This window comes from Schistocerca gregaria, chromosome 4, assembly GCF_023897955.1.
Source record: "Schistocerca gregaria isolate iqSchGreg1 chromosome 4, iqSchGreg1.2, whole genome shotgun sequence".
In the NCBI taxonomy this organism is placed as follows: Eukaryota; Metazoa; Arthropoda; class Insecta; order Orthoptera; family Acrididae; genus Schistocerca; species Schistocerca gregaria.
In genome coordinates this window covers 99207863-99225207 of record NC_064923.1, presented here as the reverse complement: position 1 = coordinate 99225207, position 17345 = coordinate 99207863, and the positions used below count along the sequence as shown (strand labels likewise).

Below are 17345 nucleotides of genomic sequence, written 5' to 3'. Positions count from 1 at the left end.
TTTTCAAAGAAGGGGAAGAAAGTGGTTTTCAAAGAAACCATCCTGGTGTTTACCTGGAATGATTTAGGGAAATAACAGAAAACCTAAATCATGATTGTTGGATGCAGATCTGAATTGTCATCTTTCCGTTTGTGAATCCTGTGTGCTAACCACTGCAAACAAATAGAGAGAAAATCTGTAAAGCACTGAATTGGGAAATAAATAGAACTTTTCAGGAAAAAAGGAACTGCTGATACCCATCCATGTTCAAGAAACTGCCAGAAGAAACAAACTGTCTATGGCAGAATTGATGAATTAAAGGATAATCGGCATAAGAAAGGAAGTAAAATCAGCCAAATATGCATCAGAGGAAACAAAACTGAAATAGTAACTACAGATTATTCTACTAGTCCATAAGAACATACAAATTTTAAAGCAACAAGAAAGAATACTGGTAAAATATGTGTAATTGTAGGCTATAAACAGAAACATACTTCCATAGATTCCACTGCAAACCAAACTGAATCTGATCCCCATCCTTAAGTATGAATGTTGAGTCAGCAGGTAAGGCTTGCTTCTCTCCACCTTGGGGGATTACTGATGTGCCATACTTTGCTCCAGCTTCTATCAATTTTACAACTGGAGGCTTCTGGGGATTTGCCTGAAAAGTAAATGAAATTGCATTAGTAAACTATCTGGAAAATATATACATTAACAATTTATATTTACTGTATCCTATTGAAAGCAGGCTCTGATTAGTATTTCCTCACTACACTATTTGCTATAGTTATAGTGTAATTTTTTATTTCCACTTCCCCTCCATCCAGAAGGAGTGTGCTTATTTGGTTTCCCCACAAGACTGTGATATGGGCTTACATCCATTCTCCTGCAGCATGAGATTATAAAATCCACCACAAGTGCCATTCTTCTCACATCTCTTGGACAACAAATAAAGACACAGTTCTGCAAATTAAAGCATGTTTTATGTTTACCGGAAATGTCATCCATACCTCCTCAGCCTCCACCACTGTGATTTTCTACATGGGCATGAGCACTAACAAGCTGTCTGTCTGCACGAATAGCAACTGCCAAAATGTGGCCAAGAAACACTTGGGACACTTGACTGCAGAGCATGTTGTGTGACACAGTGTGCTCGACTTCAACGACTACTTCAAATGTCATGGCATCCAGATTCTTCCCACCAACACCAGCTTTTATGAACTGTGTGGGTGGAAACTCTCTGCAACATATCTTTCATTTCTGTAACCCCCTGGTCTCAAAAGCCACTAGTCTCTCTCCTCCACCTGCCTCTACACCCTTCCCTCCTTCCCTGTTTCCACTCCAACCTCGTACACTCCACCTATCGTCTGAGTGCATCTGCTTAGTCCTTTCCCCTTCCCTGATTCTATCCCCTCCATTCCCACCTCCTATCCTTCCCCCTCCTCCTTCTAGCACTGCCTCCCGACATTGCACCTATAAGGCCCACTGCCACCACCATGCCCCCACCATACTACTGCAGGCTCCAAAAGGCTGAACTGTGTGTGTGTGTGTGTGTGTGTGTGTGTGTGTGTGTGTGTGTGTGTGTGTGTGTGTGTGTGCGCGCGCGCGCATCTAACGCTGTTGTTCCATCTTGGATTTTCAATTAATTGACCTGATATGTATTTATTCTACAAGGTGTCATCACCCATCTCCTGAGGTATGCCAAACCTGAGAGCTTGTCAACAGCCGAGTTTTGCCACCTCTGTTATATTTTAGTCCAGGATAAGTATTCTGAGAAGCAGATCCATTATGAATTTTTACCAGCAGCATTGCACATGGTGAGCAGCCAGAACATAAGGAGAACCTGAAAAGGATGGTCTTCCTGCGTTTATGTTGATGATGTGTCATTTGGGACATGAAGATTTTTCAAGAAACGATTAGGGTGAAGTGGGGTAAGTGTAAACACATTTTGGCATAGTTCAACTTTAACACCAAATTGCCAACTTGTTACTGAAGATATGATTTTGAACTTTCTCATGCTTAAAGTTTGACTTATTGACTTTTAAACAATATACATTTTGTTTTTGAAAAAAAAAAAAAAAAAAAAAAAAAAACAGTCACATTTGCTAATTTTTACCCCTTGATGATGTCTCTGGTGACGAGTTAACTTTTGGTCCTAAGTAGATTTCACACTCTTAAACACTGCTACATCCATTGGCTGCGGGATGTGACTTGAATGAGGGGGCACCTTTATTATTGTAATATCATTTTCAATAGCACTTTTAATCACATGGTCATGTGTGTAGTGTGGCCATCATAGATTAGAAGGATAGGTCTATATGGACCACAAAATTTCAAAAAAGATTTTTCAAAATAATTTTAAAAAATATCTGACTCCATCCATCCATTTACTGGAGGAGCATAGCAGGTTTCAGGAAAAGGAGGTTGTGGCGGTGGTGCCATCCAAGTGTCCCAGACATTCTTCCCCTTGAACACTATTAAGGCAGACAGCTTGCCCCATCTGCATTACCACCAAGCAACACAGTGGTAGTTTCCTAGCAGGTCCCACTGTGATTCTTGAAGAGGGAGACTTAGTTTTACCAACAACTTTGGTTTCTGTTGGGTCTAGAGAGAAACTAGTCTCATCAATATTAAATATCTGTTTTTGTTTGTTTTCGACATCTAAGCCTCTGAGTGTTTGTTTCAGAATATCAAAATACCCCTCAATGATGAAAGGATCAGAGCCAGCTTTTTTTCGCGCATGTTCAAGGGTCTGTGGCTTTTTTATAGACAGTTTATGCCTTTTCTTGAACCCCAGGAACCAGTCTTCTCCAGGTATACAATTCGTGAACGGGTTTGGTACTTTATTTCTTCTTATGTACTTCCCAACCAATTCCAAAACTTCCTTCACTTTTCTAAAGTTGTCAGTCTATTTGATAGTTGCTGTTCTTTTTCATATGGGATTACTGTAGATCATCCCTGAGAAACACTTTTAACACCATGAAAACCTTTTATGTGTTTCTGAAGTGTTGAGTAGGGTATTTGATATTTAGCACTAGCCTGATGTACTGTACAAATTCCTCTTTGTTTATCATCAATTCACTAGAAAACTGTTCTTTTGTGTAGGAAGTAGCACAGTTAGTCTTCCTCTGGTAGTTCCTAGCCATTTTGGCACTTTATGTTTCACAGGTAAAACTTGGCCTACCACCCCCCCCCCCCCCCCCGCCACCCACACCCCCCATGAACCATGGACCTTGCCGTTGGTGGGGAGGCTTGTGTGCCTCAGTGATACAGATGGCCGTACCGTAGGTGCAACCACAACGGAGGGGTATCTGTTGAGAGGACAGACAAACATGTGGTTCCTGAAGAGGGGCAGCACACTTTTCAGCAGTTGCAGGGGCAACAGTCTGGATGATTGACTGATCTGGCCTTGCAAAGTTAACCAAAATGGCCTTGCTGTGCTGGTACTGCGAACGGCTGAGAGCAAGGGGAAACTACAGCCGTAATTTTTCCCGAGGACATGCAGCTTTACTGTATGATTAAATGATGATGGTGTCTTCTTGGGTAAAATATTCCGGAGGTAAAATAGTCCCCCATTCGGATCTCTGGTTGGGTAGGGAGTGAGACAGGGTTGCAGTCTCTCCCTGATGTTATTCAATCTGTATATTGTGCAAGCAGTGAAAGAAACAAAAGAAAAATTCGGAGTAGGTATTAAAATCCATGGAGAAGAAATAAAAACTTTGAGGTTCGCCCATGACATTGTAATTCTGTCAGAGACAGCAAAGGACTTGGAAGAGCAGTTGAACGGAATGGGCCGTGTCTTGAAAGGAGGGTATAAGATGAACATCAACAAAAGCAAAACGAGGATAATGGAATGTAGTCAAATTAAGTCGAGTGATGCTGAGGGAATTAGATTAGGAAATGAGACACTTAAAGTAGTAAAGGAGTTTTGCTATTTGGGGAGCAAAATAACTGATGATGGTCAAAGTAGAGAGGATATAAAATGTAGACTGGCAATGGCAAGGAAAGCGTTTCTGAAGAAGAGAAATTTGTTAACATCGAGCATAGATTTAAGAGTCAGGAAGTCGTTTCTGAAAGTATTTGTATGGAGTGTAGCCATTTATGGAAGTGAAACATGGATGATAAATAGTTTGGACAAGAAGAGAATAGAAGCTTTCGAAATGTGGTGCTACAGAAGAATGCTGAAGATTAGATGGGTAGATCACATAACTAATGAGGAGGTGTTGAATAGGATTGGGGAGAACAGAAGTTTGTGGCACAACTTGACAAGAAGAAGGGATTGGTTGTTAGGACATGTTCTGAGGCATCAAGGGATCACCAATTTAGTATTGGAGTGCAGCGTGGAGGGTAAAAATCGTAGAGGGAGACCAAGAGATGAATACACTAAGCATATTCAGAAGGATGTAGGTTGCAGTAGGTACTGGGAGATGAAGAAGCTTGCACAGGACAGAGTAGCATGGAGAGCTGCATCAAACCAGTCTCAGGACTGAAGATCACAACAACATCAACTGCAATAAGAGTTAGTTAAACAGGAAAATTAGTCCAATTTGGTTATTTTCATTTTGCTTATGACCTATGGTATTGTATTCTGGTGTAGCTCTTTCTGTTTGCAAAGCGTATTTTTGGCTGAGAAACAGGCAGTTCGAGTAATATGTGGTTTAAGTTCACAAACCTCCTATTGACTGATGTTCAGGAATTTGAGGATTCTTAAAGTGGCCTCTCAATATATATTTTCTTTAATGTCATTTGTTGCTAACAAAATAAACTTATTCCCAAGAATAAGCAACTTCCACTGCACTCTGCATTTGGATTGCACAGCCTTGACTTTTGTTTAGAGAGGTATGCAGTATTTTGCTGCATGCATTTTCAAAAACCAACCACAAGAATTAAAAAATCCTAGCAGTAATCAATGCAATTGCAAGTTTAAATTGAAGAATTTTTTCTTTGTTTACTTGTTCTATTCTGTTGGAGAGTTCCTAGAAAAAATTAAGCAAATTCCTGTATTATATTGTTGATTATGCTAGTATATACTCAGCAGCTTGTCATCTGCATAGGATCCATGAAGATTTTATGTTATTTACTATTTGTTTTTCTGATGCTAATTTCATACATTGACTCATTTCAAAACCATGGAGACTTGCTCCTCAGTTTGTTCCTGTGGAACTGCACAAATGAGATAAAAATAAATTCTTAGACCAGAATCATCTTTTACAGAACCCGACATTGATTGCACTCACACTTTAGATTGAAAAACACATTTACTTAGGGTGAAGTGGGGTAAGTGTAACAATGGAGTTAGTGTAACCACAGCTTATGGTGCCTTAAAGAAGCTGTATTTTTACCTCTGACCTATCACACATATTAATTTACTCCTTTCTTTGTTATATTTAACCATAAGTTGTCAAATCTGACATGAATTGGTAATTAATTTTTGGACTTGAATTGACGTCTACATTTTCACTCTGTGAGTGAGTGACATGCTCAGAATTTGGTAGTCTGTCATTTTTGCAGTTTTAAAGATAACTGCACAATTGTTTGGTTACAAACTAACTTTTGCATGATAATTTCAAATATGAGATTCGTTGTACTCTACTGATGAAGCTCTTGATATGCCAGGCATGGTTACACTTACCCCAACTTTTTCCCTCCCATGTGTGGCAAGTTTAACCAATCGGCTGGGGCAAGTGTAACCAGGGTGGGTTAGATCAACTAAACTGGCCTTTCTGTACAAATGGATACCAGAATACCTGATGTGCTTGATTTGCAGGCCTACTGAGCTTGTATGAGATATATTTTATTTTTTATTTAAGTCTACTATATTTTTAAACCACATTTCCTTTTATAAAGTATGACACAGAACTGTAAACAATGCCACAATTTCAATTACAGTACAGTATGTAAAGCATTCTTTGGCTGACAACAATGTTGAGCATGATAATTCATTTTTGTGTTGTCTTTCCATATATGTTCCAGTGTATTGAGAGGCTGGACTACTGAGGGCACATCAGCAAAGTTAGAATGTGTTTCTCTTAGAAAAAAATAGTTACACATGAGTAAACCAAATCTTTCATAACTTATCTATCCCATTGTTAAATTGTTTTATTTCAGATTTGTGACTTAGTGTGGTTGTTGTTGTTGTTGTTGTTGTTGTTGTTGTCTTCAGTCCTGAGGCTGGTTTGATGTAGCTCTCAATGCTACTCTATCCTGTGCAAGCTTCTCGATCTCCCAGTACCTACTGCAACCTACATCCTTCTGAATCTGCTTAGTGTATTCATCCCTTGGTCTCCCTCTATGATTTTTACCCTCCACGCTGCCCTCCAATGCTAAATTTGTGATCCCTTGATGCCTCAAAATATGTCCTACTAACCGATCCCTTCTTCTAGTCAAGTTGTGCCACAAACTTCTCTTCTCCCCAGTCCTATTCAATACCTCCTCATTAGTTATGTGATCTATCCACCTTATCTTCAGCATTCTTCTGTAGCACCACATTTCGAAAGCTTCTATTCTCTTCTTGTCCAAACTAGTTTTTGTCCATGTTTCACTTCCATACATGGCTACACTCCATACAAATACTTTCAGAAACGACTTCCTGACTCTTAAATCTATGCTCGATGTTAACAAATTTCTCTTCTTCAGAAACGCTTTCCTTGCCATTGCCAGTCTACATTTTATATCCTCTCTACTTTGACCATCATCAGTTATTTTGCTCCCCAAATAGCAAAACTCCTTTACTACTTTAAGTGTCTCATTTCCTAATCTAATTCCCTCAGCATCACTCGACTTAATTTGACTACATTCCATTATCCTCGTTTTGCTTTTGTTGATGTTCATCTTATACCCTCCTTTCAAGACACGGTCCATTCCGTTCAACTGCTCTTCCAAGTCCTTTGCTGTCTCTGACAGAATTACAATGTCATCGGTGAACCTCAAAGTTTTTATTTCTTCTCCATGGATTTTAATACCTACTCCGAATTTTTCTTTTGTTCCTTTCACTGCTTGCTCAATATACAGATTGAATAACATCAGGGAGAGACTGCAACCCTGTCTCACTCCCTACCCAACCACTGCTTCCCTTTCATGTCCATCGACTCTTATAACTGCCATCTGGTTTCTGTACAAATTGTAAATAGCCTTTCGCTCCCTGTATTTTACCCCTGCCACCTCCCCCCATGAACCATGGACCTTGCCGTTGGTGGGGAGGCTTGCGTGCCTCAGCGATACAGATGGCCGTACCGTAGGTGCAACCACAACGGAGGGGTATCTGTTGAGAGGCCAGACAAACGTGTGGTTCCTGAAGAGGGGCAGCAGCCTTTTCAGTAGCTGCAGGGGCAACAGTCTGGCTGATTGACTGATCTGGCCTTGCAACATTAACCAAAACGGCCTTGCTGTGCTGGTACTGCGAACGGCTGAAAGCAAGGGGAAACTACAGCCGTAATTTTTCCCGAGGACATGCAGCTTTACTGTATGATTAAATGATGATGGCATCCTCTTGGGTAAAATATTCCGGAGGTAAAATAGTCCCCCATTCGGATCTCCGGGCGGGGACTACTCAGGAGGATGTCGTTATCAGGAGAAAGAAAACTGGCGTTCTACGGATCGGAGCGTGGAATGTCAGATCCCTTAATCGGGCAGGCAGGTTAGAAAATTTAAAAAGGGAAATGGATAGGTTAAAGTTAGATATAGTGGGAATTAGTGAAGTTCGGTGGCAGGAGGAACAAGACTTCTGGTCAGGTGACTACAGGGTTATAAACACAAAATCAAATAGGGGTAATGCAGGAGTAGCTTTAATAATGAATAGGAAAATAGGAATGCGGGTAAGCTACTACAAACAGCATAGTGAACGCATTATTGTGGTCAAGATAGATACGAAGCCCACACCTACTACAGTAGTACAAGTTTATATGCCAACTAGCTCTGCAGATGATGAAGAAATTGAAGAAATGTACGATGAAATAAAAGAAATTATTCAGATAGTGAAGGGAGACGAAAATTTAATAGTAATGGGTGACTGGAATTCGAGTGTAGGAAAAGGGAGAGAAGGAAACATAGTAGTTGAGTATGGATTGGGGCTAAGAAATGAAAGAGGAAGCCGCCTAGTAGAATTTTGCACAGAGCACAACTTAATCATAGCTAACACTTGGTTTAAGAATCATGAAAGATGGTTGTATACGTGGAAGAACCCTGGAGATACTAAAAGGTATCAGATAGATTATATAATGGTAAGACAGAGATTTAGGAACCAGGTTTTAAGTTGTAAGACATTTCCAGGGGCAGATGTGGACTCTGACCACAATCTATTGGTTATGACCTGTAGATTAAAACTGAAGAAACTGCAAAAATGTGGGAAATTAAGGAGATGGGACCTGGATAAACTGAAAGAACCAGAGGTTGTACAGAGTTTCAGAGAGAGCATAAGGGAACAATTGACAGGAATAGGGGAAAGAAATACAGTAGAAGAAGAATGGGTAGCTCTGAGGGATGTAGTAGTGAAGGCAGCAGAGGATAAAGTAGGTACAAAGACGAGGGCTGCTAGAAATCCTTGGGTAACAGAAGAAATATTGAATTTAATTGATGAAAGGAGAAAATATAAAAATGCTGTAAATGAAGCAGGCAAAAAGGAATACAAACGTCTCAAAAATGAGATCGACAGGAAGTGCAAAATGGCTAAACATGGATGGCTAGAGGACAAATGTAAGGATGTAGAAGCTTATCTCACTAGGGGTAAGATAGATACTGCCTACAGGAAAATTAAAGAGACCTTTGGAGAGAAGAGAACCACGTGTATGAATATCAAGAGCTCAGATGGCAGCCCAGTTCTAAGCAAAGAAGGGAAGGCAGAAAGGTGGAAGGAGTATATAGAAGGTTTAAACAAGGGCGATGTACTTGAGGACAATATTATGGAAATGGAAGAGGATGTAGATGAAGACGAAATGGGAGATACGATACTGCGTGAAGAGTTTGACAGAGCACTGAAAGACCTGAGTCGAAGCAAGGCCCCCGGAGTAGACAACATTCCATTAGAACTACTGACGGCCTTGGGACAATCAGTCCTGACAAAACTCTACCAGCTGGTGAGCAAGATGTATGAGACAGGCGAAATACCCTCAGACTTCAAGAAGAATATAATAATTCCAATCCCAAAGAAAGCAGGTGCTGACAGATGTGAAAATTACCGAACTATCAGTTTAATAAGCCATGGCTGCAAAATACTAACGCGAATTCTTTACAGACGAATGGAAAAACTGGTAGATGCGGACCTCGGGGAGGATCAGTTTGGATTCCGTCGAAATGTTGGAACACGTGAGGCAATACTGACCTTACGACTTATCTTAGAAGAAAGATTAAGAAAAGGCAAACCTACGTTTCTAGCATTTGTAGACTTAGAGAAAGCTTTTGACAATGTTGACTGGAATACTCTTTTCCAAATTTTAAAGGTGGCAGGGGTAAAATACAGGGAGCGAAAGGCTATTTATAATTTGTACAGAAACCAGATGGCAGTCATAAGAGTCGAGGGGCATGAAAGGGAAGCAGTGGTTGGGAAAGGAGTGAGACAGGGTTGTAGCCTCTCCCCGATGTTATTCAATCTGTATATTGAGCAAGCAGTAAAGGAAACAAAAGAAAAATTTGGAGTAGGTATTAAAATTCATGGAGACGAAGTAAAAACTTTGAGGTTCGCCGATGACATTGTAATTCTGTCAGAGACAGCAAAGGACTTGCAAGAGCAGTTGAATGGAATGGACAGTGTCTTGAAAGGAGGATATAAGATGAACATTAACAAAAGCAAAACGAGGATAATGGAATGTAGTCAAATTAAATCGGGTGATGCTGAGGGAATTAGATTAGGAAATGAGACACTTAAAGTAGTAAAGGAGTTTTGCTATTTAGGAAGTAAAATAACTGATGATGGTCGAAGTAGAGAGGATATAAAATGTAGACTGGCAATGGCAAGGAAAGCGTTTCTGAAGAAGAGAAATTTGTTAACATCGAATATAGATTTATGTATCAGGAAGTCGTTTCTGAAAGTATTTGTTTGGAGTGTAGCCATGTATGGAAGTGAAACATGGACGATAACTAGTTTGGACAAGAAGAGAATAGAAGCTTTCGAAATGTGGTGCTACAGAAGAATACTGAAGATAAGGTGGATAGATCACGTAACTAATGAGGAGGTATTGAATAGGATTGGGGAGAAGAGAAGTTTGTGGCACAACTTGACTAGAAGAAGGGATCGGTTGGTAGGACATGTTTTGAGGCATCAAGGGATCACAAATTTAGCATTGGAGGGCAGCGTGGAGGGTAAAAATCGTAGAGGGAGACCGAGAGATGAGTACACTAAGCAGATTCAGAAGGATGTAGGTTGCGGTAGGTACTGGGAGATGAAGCAGCTTGCACAGGATAGAGTAGCATGGAGAGCTGCATCAAACCAGTCTCAGGACTGAAGACAACAACAACAACAACCTTTAGAATTTGAAAGAGAGTATTCCAGTCAACATTGTCTACAAATGCTAGAAACGTAGGTTTGCCCTTCCTTAATCTAGCTTCTAAGATAAGTCGTAGGGTCAGTACTGCCTCACGTGTTCCAACATTTCTACGGAATCCAAACTGATCTTCCCCGAGGTTGGCTTCTACTAGTTTTTACATTCGTCTGTAAAGAGTTCACGTTAGTATTTTGCAGCTGTGACTTATTAAACTGATAGTTTGGTAATTTTCACATCTGTCAACACCTGTTTTCTTTGGGATTGGAATTATTATATTCTTCTTGAAATCTGAGGGAATTTCGCCTGTCTCATACATCTTGATACTATTCTAATGCTAAATACATCAGCATTCTGTTTTTGGACAAAATACTGAAGATAGGCTTTAAACTACAGTTTACCATCTACCTGAACATCTAAGAATATGGATTTTTCACTTACTAATTATGTGCCCATTCTGTGTATTCAAAAATGCCAATTTTAGTTGAACTGTGTGTTATAAATGGTAAAAATTGAGCCCTACTGTGACTTAGAATCAATCTATTTTCTACAAGCCATGAACTTATGCACTGAACTGTACTATTTGAGACATCTTTCAGTACTAAGCTAGTGTTATCAGCAAACAAAAATATTTCAGAATCACCTGTCAAGAATCCCCATCCCCCCTTTTAACAATGCCCCAATCAGCCTATGTGTCATAGCCATTCTCATTACTATGATGAATGTCCTTGTTCTGTCTGTTCTTAAACTATGAGAGGAAGCAATTGTGAGCAGCTGCTCTTCTTTTCCCATAATGGTCCAACATCTTCAGTAATATTTTGTGATTAACATAATGAAATGTGTTAGTTAAATCAAAGATGCCTAGTGTTAATGACTTTTCATTTAATACATCCAGTGCCTCTGAGAGAAAAGAGAATATGTAGCATTTTCAATTGTTACATGACTTCTAAGGGAGACCAAGAGATGACTACACTAAGCAGATTCAGAAGGATGTGGGTTGCAGTGGGTTCTGGGAGATGAAGAACCTTGCACAGGATAGAGTAGCATGGAGAGCTGCATCAAACCAGTCTCAGGACTGAAGACCACAACAACAACAACATCACTTCTAAAATGAAACTGTAAATCTGACAGAAAATTATGTGAACTGGAGTGATCAAATATCCTTATATACACAGCTATTTCAATACCTTTAGTAAATAATTTATGGCAGAGAAACAGATCTAAAATTGTCTACATTATCCCTTCCACCTTTTTTTATAATGTGGTGTTACGAATGGATAGTTTAATCATCCAGGAAACTGACTGCTCCAAATGGATAAATCACAAGTGTGGCCAAGTAACCTAAGAGCACAAAAACTGTTTGTGGGAAATCATACATTGGCCAGACAATCCACACTGGTAAAGATAGATTCGAGGAATGAGGGCTGTCATACCACACAAGGTCAGCTGTTGTTAATACTGTCTAGATACAGGACACATCAAGGAATCTGGACAGGACAAGATCTTTTACCAAAAATCCATCATGACAGAAGCTGTCAAAAGACATACAGAGAATAACTTAATCATCAAAATCAGTACTATTGGCAATAAGACATCACTGTTTGCACAGAAATGAATCTGGCGAGAAGGTACCATAGGGCTCAAAGTCATAATGAGCAGGTTGGACACTAGCAACTTGGCTGAGTGCACAATCTGAGGTCTGAAGATTGCAACCAGGACTTCTGTGCCACACAGTGTAAGGTGAGTGGTTTGTTTCCCCAGCAGGGACCTCTGATTGTCTGCTTCCTGTCAGATGATTTTACAATCCCCACGCCTCCTCTGTGCATCTGAACTTTTCCACAAGCTAGCATATAGTTTGGATCACCACTACACCTCCCTGCAGACACACCTACAGAAGACAAGCTACTGCCTCACTGAAATATTGTGCAATTTCCACAATAACATACAATGTTAATTATGTTAGGACAGCCATACGGCAAAACAGCATAATATCTTTGGCTCCAAACAGATTGATGATTGTTGCTTCTGTGTGAACTCAGAGCAGGTGAGAGCAATGTCATTAGTGCCTGAACTAAATAAATACATGACTAGGATATAACAAAATGATCAAAAGAGTAAGAAACGTAATAAATCACAGAAAAAGTTGAAAATGAGAATTGTTTGAGTAGTAATTAAGTATTTAACATCTGCAAAAATTAGAATGGTCGGTTGGCTAAAACCATCTTAATGACCATTTTTGGACATTTCAAGTGGTTTACTGGTTGTGTGTGTAAGTTTTAAATTATAAAGGTGTGTAGTTCTATCACAAGTTGGTCTTACAATTTTTTTCTGGCACTTAATGTTGTGATGTTCCCCTATAGTAATGCACCATGGGTAGGATTTCATGTAAAGCTGCATATATCCCTACAAAGTGCTGGGTGAGGTTCTGCTCAAGCTGGAAGAAGCATTAGGCATATCTGTACAATGTAAGAAGTAATAACCCCTAGTAAAGCACAGTAGCATCCAAAAAACGCCCAAGTTAAAGGTAGCTTAACCCCCAAAGAAAGTAGTTTCCGTGCTCACACACAGTCAACTGGTGGTACTATATGCAATTGGGTGGCAAAAGAATGTAGCATTTTATTTAAATTCCCCTACTGCAGGAACCATTTATCCAAAAGTAACAAAATTTTCTAGAATTGTTAACACAAGATGTGTATTACATTTAAAGGATACATATTCACTTAAAATGAACTTTCAATATGTAATGGTTCAAATGGCTGTGAGCACTATGGGACTTAACATCTATGGTCATCAGTCCCCTAGAACTTAGAACTACTTAAACCTAACAAACCTACGGACATCACACACATCCATGCCCGAGGCGACAATAACGGTCACGTGGTTCCAGACTGAAGCGCATAGAACCGCACGGCTGCACCGGCTGGCTTCAACATTTAATAGTTCAAAGTAATCTTCTGAACATGCTCTTACACCACTGTCTCTTCCAGTGAGTTTTCAGCAATTCTGTTACAAGAAGACACTTGAAACCTTCATGCACTTCTACATCTGTCATTTAAATGGCTTGGCAAACAATAAATGTATTAGACATTGAAATATTCACAGGTATTTTGTATATTTTCATGAACAACTTCATACATATTTTCTTCTTCATGTAATTTCTGATTTCTTTCAACTCGCCCACTTCCTCGAAAATGCCTGAGTAGTGTTTCAGCACTGATATACACACATTTGGCTGATGGATTAGTATTGCCTGCTGTCAGTAAGTGCCAGAGCAACGCTGGAGACTGTGGTTGGCACATACGAGCTCGGGTTACCGCCAGTGCCAATGCTCACAGGTAAGAAGAGTGTATGGTTACAGATTCTGGAAAATCGAAATGTAAATCTGGATCAAAACAAAAAAGCAATCTGGGAGCATGATTAACCTGCATAGCAGTCTAGTAAATTAACATGACAATATCTGTTTAGTTGTTTGGCAATGCCAATATACATGACTGTGAATGCAAACTGAAATAGGACTTTTGTTTTTAGAATCCCTTCACTACTATTTTTAGCCCCTCCGTTTTGTACATACAAAGACTCATTTTTATCTGAATAAAATTCACTTGTTTCTCTTTTTAAACTCTGTCTACTGCTGTTTGTTCACACACTGCACACCCCACAAGTCACTCACATTTTCAGGAGACTATTCACTTTGTATAACTATAACAAAACTTCCTGACAGATTGTCCCAAACCAAGAACCTTGCCTTTTTTTATTGTGCTCTTGCTGACTATGCCATGTGGGCAAAGTGCATGTCCCCACCTCACAACATTAATCTGCTGGTACTGTGGTGGATCTGTATGATTGGCCCTCAACCTGCCTGGAGATAAGAGGGGAAGCAGAATCCCCCCCCCCCCCCTTTCTTGGTGGGGACGCACCTTAGCTGTTATTGTTACTGGCTCAATCTGATGGACACTGAGCATTAATTTTCATATGCTGAGTTGCTGATAATAGTACAATAGAAGGGACTAGATGAGCTGTTAACTCAATAGGACATGAAATTTGCAAATATAGCAGAAAGTAAACAATATTCAAGATTTTACCAGAATGATCCCAGTGTGTGTGTGTGTGTGTGTGTGTGTGTGTGTGTGTGTGTGTGTGTGTGTGCGCGTGTGTCCTTTAGCATGGTACAAGAGGATGTTATGTTGTTAAATAATAGTAAGAAAAGTTGCTAAATGAATAATTTGATTTGTGAGACAAAGACTTTCAGTTGCCAATTAGATGCATGGCTATGCCTGGACTAAAGTTTGCAGAATGCTATGGGAGAGATCCTCTCGGTGTAGTACATTTCACAGTTAGCCCTTATGTGATACACCAAAGCTCTAAAGCAGAAGTTTGTCTACCTATATTCTGTCTACATCTACATCTACATGACTACTCTGCAATTCACATTTAAGTGCTTGGCAGAGGGTTCATCGAACCACAATCATACTATCTCTCTACTATTCCACTCCCGAACAGCGAGCGGGAAAAACGAACACCTAAACCTTTCTGTTCGAGCTCTGATTTCTCTTATTTTATTTTGATGATCATTCCTACCTATGTAGGTTGGGCTCAACAAAATATTTTCGCATTCGGAAGAGAAAGTTGGTGACTGAAATTTCGTAAAAAGGTCTCGCCGCGACGAAAAACGTCTATGCTGTAATGACTTCCATCCCAACTCGTGTATCATATCTGCCACACTCTCTCCCCTATAACGCGATAATACAAAACGAGCTGCCCTTCTTTGCACACTCTCGATGTCCTCCGTCAATCCCACCTGGTAAGGATCCCACACCGCGCAGCAATATTCTAACAGAGGACGAACGAGTGTAGTGTAAGCTGTCTCTTTAGTGGACTTGTTGCATCTTCTAAGTGTCCTGCCAATGAAACGCAACCTTTGGCTCGCCTTCCCGACAATATTATCTATGTGGTCCTTCCAACTGAAGTTATTCGTAATTTTAACACCCAGGTACTTAGTTGAATTGACAGCCTTGAGAATTGTACTATTTAGCGAGTAATCGAATTCCAACGGATTTCTTTTGGAACTCATGTGGATCATCTCACACTTTTCGTTATTTAGCGTCAACTGCCACCTGACACACCATACAGCAATCTTTTCTAAATCGCTTTGCAGCTGATACTGGTCTTCGGATGACCTTACTAGACGGTAAATTACAGCATCATCTGCGAACAGTCTAAGAGAACTGCTCAGATTGTCACCCAGGTCATTTATATAGATCAGGAACAGTAGAGGTCCCAGGACGCTTCCCTGGGGAACACCTGATATCACTTCAGTTTTACTCGATGATTTGCCGTCTATTACTACGAACTGCGACCTTCCTGACAGGAAATCACGAATCCAGTCGCACAACTGAGACGATACCCCATAGCTCCGCAGCTTGATTAGAAGTCGCTTGTGAGGAACGGTGTCAAAAGCTTTCCGGAAATCTAGAAATACGGAATCAACTTGAGATCCCCTGTTGATAGCGGCCATTACTTCGTGCGAATATAGAGCTAGCTGCGTTGCACAAGAGCGATGTTTTCTGAAGAGAAATTGGCATTGGTTAATAAGGGAACCAAATGTCCTGAACAAGTCCATGATCATTGTGGATATTCTTATGTTCCTTTAATCTTAATTAAAGACCTGATGTTAACAGTAGCTGAAACAATGAAATATATAAAAAAGTGATCTAGACAACTTTATTCACAAAAAATGAGGTCAGGTAACTTTTAACATGATGGGCATATTTTTGTTTTTTATTTACTTTAGTGGGTGATGGATAGATCTTTATTGTGTCAGAAAAGTGTCATTATAGATAACTGTAATAATTCTATGCATGGTTCAAAGGGATACTTTTTGTGGAAATGAAATGAGTCTAGCATACCTTATTTACATTCTTACAGATGGCACACCTAATATACACTTATGTAATGTGTTTCTTGCACTCTGGATAATTAGACATGAGTAGAAGATCAGAGGTCATGAAATTATGAACCACAAGAGGAATATAATGAAACATAGAGAGCCATCTACAGTAATGATTAGAACACACAACCTAACACTTATGGAAAGACAAGAAAAAATACAGGTGCGTCAACAGTAAGAAAACGAGGTGTCTCCAGATCTGAAAGTAGGGTAACAAAATTAATATGATGATTAAATAGATAACAACATTGTAAGGAAAAGATAGACTTCTACTTACTGCAAAGATGACACAATAAGTTGCAGACAGGCACAACTAAAAGACACTTACACATTAGGTTTTGGCGGCAGCCTTTGTCACAAAAAGAAACACACACACATTCATTCACACAAGCAAGCACACCTCATGCACACGACACACGAAGCCAATGGACTCTGGTTCAAGCTGCCAGAGGTGATGGTCACATGTGCATGAGGTAGGCTGGTCATGTATGCATGGGGTTGCTTGCTAGTGTTAATGAAAGTGTGTGTGTGTGTCTTTCTTTTGCTGATGAAGGTGGTGGCCAAAAGCTTTTGCGTAAGTGTCTTTTAATTGTGCCTATCTGCAACTGAACGTGTAATTTGTGTGTGTGTGTGTGTGTGTGTGTGTGTGTGTGTGTGTGTGTGTGTGTGTGTGTGTGTGTGTCTTTCTTTTGCTGATGAAGGTGGTGACCAAAAGCTTTTGCGTAAGTGTCTTTTAATTGTGCCTATCTGCAACTGAACGTGTCATTTTTATGGAAGACAGCAATCTATCTTTTCCTTACTGTGTTGCTTTTCCAACCTGGAGTTTCCATTGTTTAAATAGACAGCAAACTGTAACTGCGTGCATTATCAGAAATGTTTTTTTTATTTATTTTTTGTTAATAGTAAATGTCAATGAACGAAGAAAATTATAGAGACATAGTTATACT

General features: G+C 39.8%; 1 protein-coding gene across 1 annotated transcript in view; it reads right to left on the bottom strand.

Annotated features, from left to right (window-relative positions):
- LOC126267297 (nibrin-like) overlaps positions 1-17345 on the bottom strand; it is a 179017-nt gene that overhangs the window by 149816 nt on the left and 11856 nt on the right. The window contains exon 3 of the mRNA XM_049972374.1: positions 474-640. Coding sequence (XP_049828331.1) covers positions 474-640 — 167 coding nt within the window. The remainder of the gene's footprint in view (positions 1-473; positions 641-17345) is intronic.